Here is a 4,048-nt window from a genome sequence, read left to right as displayed (position 1 = left end):
CTTTCACACAAGAAACTCAAATATTGAAACTATTAATTTAAGATCTTAGTTTCATTCTTTGTGTAAATATCTAAAGTACGATGTGTTCAGGACTTGTTTTCGCGGCTCAACATATTTATCTTTCACACAAACAACTCAAATATTGAAACTATTAATTTAAAATCTTAGTTTCATTCTTTGTGTAAATACCTAAACTACGATGTGTTCAGGACTTGTTTTCGCGGCTCAACATATTTATCTTTCACACAAAAAACCCAAATATTGAAACTATTAATTTTTTAGACAACCTCTACGCAAAGTATTAACTTAACTTACAAGTCACGTATTAATGTTTTCGTGAATTGTTGTAGAATCAGAATCAAGAAACTATGTAATGTACTTGTTAATAACATGTACTACAAAAACGGCCTATTTTCACGCACAAACATGCCTCTTGTTGTTGTTTTTTATCAGAACTTGCGTTATAGTTTTATTAAAAAGAAAAGTATAAAATTAAATTAATTTAGTACTTTTTCTCAAAATGAAACATGTTAACCTTAAGAAGATTAATTTAACCTCACGTCTTGATGTAAGTTATAATTAATGATATTGAAGGATACATTTTAGAAGCATTAAGTTTTTCCATCTCGTTGATATTCAAGAAGGATAAATTGTAAATACGTTTGTTTTCAATAAGAAGCAGTTGTGTTTCCTTTTTTTTAGTTAACAACAACGGAAAAGTAGGAGCTGTGGGGTTTATATCTCAGATTTTTGGTACTTTTTATCCCGTGATTCTGGTTCGTGTGGACCCCATCACAGCTGAGCCACTTAGAGACAAGGATGGCTTGTGTGTCACATGTAAACCAGGTAGGTTTTTAATCTACCTGAATCGTCTGTCAATGAAAGTATTTAACAAAGGCTTTATTTGGATGATGTATATATTTTAAAATTGTGGCTCACTGCGAATTTCCGACTATTCTCTGCTCCCACGGTTATACATACTTTGGGCTGGGTAGATAAAAAAAAAGATTTTTTGAAGTGAATTATTCATGCAGTGAAGCTTTTAAAGAAATGAGTCAACATTTCGAAAAGGAAATTTCAATGTTATCCATAAAGAAAGGATTCAACATTTCGAAAAGGAACTTTCAATGTTATCCATAAAGAAAGGAGTCAACATTTCGAAAAGGAACTTTCAATGCTATCCATAAAGAAAGGAGTCAACATTTCGAAAAGGAACTTTCAATGTTATCCATAAAGAAAGGATTCAACATTTCGAAAAGGAACTTTCAATGCTACCCATAAAGAAAGGAGTCAACATTTCGAGAAGGAACTTTCAATGTTATCCATAAAGAAAGGAGTCAACATTTCGAAAAGGAACTTTCAATGTTATCCATAAAGAAATGAGTCAACATTTCGAAAAGGAACTTTCAATGTTATCCATGGAAGCGGAAAAAAACCGAACAGCAAACGTTTAAGACAAAAGCAGCCTAAAAAATAAATAAATAATCCAAAAAACAACAAACAATCCAATTAGAAGCAAAGTAAACAGTAAGATTACAAAAAAAACTACTTCTCAAAAACCTCATTGTAGTGAAGTTGGTCATATCTTCTAGTGCCGTTAACAATATAATAAACAAGGATTTCATATCTTGTAGTACCGATAACAATATAATAAACAAGGATTTCATATCTTGTAGTACCGTTAACAATATAATAAACAAGGATTTCATATCTTCTAGTACCGTTAATAATATAATAAACAAGATTTCATATCTTCTAGTACCGTTAACAATATAATAAACAAGGATTTCATATCTTCTAGTACCGTTAATAATATAATAAACAAGATTTCATATCTTCTAGTACCGTTAACAATATAATAAACAGGGATTTCATATCTTCTAGTACCGTTAATAATATAATAAACAAGATTTCATATCTTCTAGTACCGTTAATAATATAATAAACAAGATTTCATATCTTCTAGTACCGTTAACAATATAATAAACAAGGATTTCATATCTTCTAGTACCGTTAACAATATAATAAACAAAGATTTCATATCTTCTACTACCGTTAATAATATAATAAACAAATATTTCATATCTTCTAGTACCGTTAACAAGATAATAAACAAAGATTTCAAGTTTACAATCTCCAAGCCACTTCTCAAAATCAGCGGCTGTTTTTGTGTGAAAAAATAACCGGAGAAACTGAAATCACAGCTATCCCACTCGGCCACATCGTTATCAAGTTCCCGGATTCATGTACTTTGGAGGGTCTGCGCAAAGTTTATCAAGATATGTGGACTGACATTGATTGACCTCGTGTAATTCGCAGAATTTTGTTACAACTGAAAATACGGTTTTAGGCAATAGTGCATAACCGTGGTCGTCAGAATAGCTCGGTACCTGGAACACCGCTCTTTTAAAGTGCAGTTAACATAAATAACATCTAAATATAATGGAATTTTTGGTGAAATTATTGTAAAAATAATCAGCTTTGAATTTTCTTTGGTGGAGGAGTCAGTCTTCCTTGGATACTAGAAATAAAATAACTTTGACAGACCATGGTATCAAAAATGATACTTAATCAACCAGTTTTGAATTTTCTTTGGTGACATGGTCTGTCAAAGTTATTTTATTTCTAGTATCCAAGGAAGACTGACTCCTGTATCAAAAATGATACTTAATCAACCAGTTTTCAATTCTCTTTGTTGATAAAATAAAAGGATACCCATTGCCATGCATCACATGCAAGTTGCCCTCGTACATGGAAGTGACATAACCTAGCCTTTTACCTATTTTGAAAGTTTTTAAAATGGCTAATGTTTTAGTTAGCTACGACATTATTTTTTAATCGTGTAAATCGTATTTCCATAGCGTGTTTTTTATTTTTTTGACGCAATGCATAAATGGTATGTGAGGATGGCCACGAACTTTGGTAAAAACTGAAAATAAATTTGCATATCTTCAACACAGTTTTGTTTAATCACTTTGTTACTTCACTGATGATGTTTATCTAATTAATCATATTTGATAATTGTTTGTTTTGAATTTCGCGCAAAGCTACACTAGGGCTATCTGCGCTAGCCGTCCCTAATTTAGCAGTGTAAGCCAACTCTTGGGCTACTCTTTTACCAACGATTGACCGTTACATTATAACGCCCCACGGCTGAAAGGGCGAACATGTTTTGGTGGCACGAGGATTCGAACCCGCGAACCTCAGTCGAGCGCTCTAACCACCTGGCCATGCCGGGCCACTTGATGATAGCTTAAATCAAATGTTTATTTATAAATGACAATGCAGCATTGTAATATTTACAATATCTTTGTGTGAAAATATTTTTTCTGTCATATCATATATTATGATGTTTTTATTACCATTTATAGCCGGGTTACCAGCTAAAATAACATAAATAGCAGAGGATTACAAGGAAAAGTTGAAATATCAGTGTGTCGTACAAGAACGTGTAGGTCATGAAAATCTGATATTTTGCTTAGAAAGCCGAGGAGAAAAAATTTTAAAAAAAAACCTGGTTACCTTATCGTGCGTAATAGACCGTGCCAAACTTTATTTAGGTTTCTAGGGTGGTGTTAAAAAAACTATTTGTTCGCATTTTAAGGGTAATGAAAAAAAATCACCTTTTTGAGAACCTGTTTCCGTGAGCTAAAATGTAGTCCTACATTGTATGTGAATTGTACTGAGAGATTGTAAAATTTAATGTGTTTAAAGTAGTTGCTATGATTTTTTATAATACACGTCAATTCAACTTTCTCCTCTATCAGTGATTGAAATTAAAACATTGATGTCTGTATAATGTCCAGAAATAAATTTTACTCTCTCTCTCTCTCTCGTAGATCCTATTCGGAATGTTAGGGAAAACAATTCAAACGTTCCATTCCTTATCACAAATAAATCAGCTAAAACCCTCAATCAAGCAGATCTTCAATGATCAGCATAATGTTTCGTACGGGTAGCAAGTGTTCTTTTGTTTATGATTTTTATTAATCTTTAATTTTTGTTTGTTTGTTTTTGAATTTCGCGCAAAGCTACACGAGGGCTATCT

General features: G+C 32.1%; 1 protein-coding gene across 1 annotated transcript in view; it reads left to right on the top strand.

Moving 5' to 3' along the window:
* The window catches only part of LOC106471940 (long-chain fatty acid transport protein 1-like), a gene marked incomplete at its 5' end in the record, with an annotated part of 24,212 nt that overhangs the window by 12,252 nt on the left and 7,912 nt on the right, over positions 1–4,048 (top strand). The window contains one exon of the mRNA XM_013932563.2: positions 703–846. Within this exon, the coding sequence (XP_013788017.1) occupies positions 703–846 (144 nt within the window). The remainder of the gene's footprint in view (positions 1–702; positions 847–4,048) is intronic.

The sequence above is a fragment of the Limulus polyphemus genome, unplaced genomic scaffold, assembly GCF_000517525.1.
Source record: "Limulus polyphemus unplaced genomic scaffold, Limulus_polyphemus-2.1.2 Scaffold4975, whole genome shotgun sequence".
NCBI lineage: Eukaryota > Metazoa > Arthropoda > Merostomata > Xiphosura > Limulidae > Limulus > Limulus polyphemus.
The sequence above is the reverse complement of the archived record's forward strand: the minus strand, read 5'-3'. Positions and strand labels throughout refer to the sequence as shown.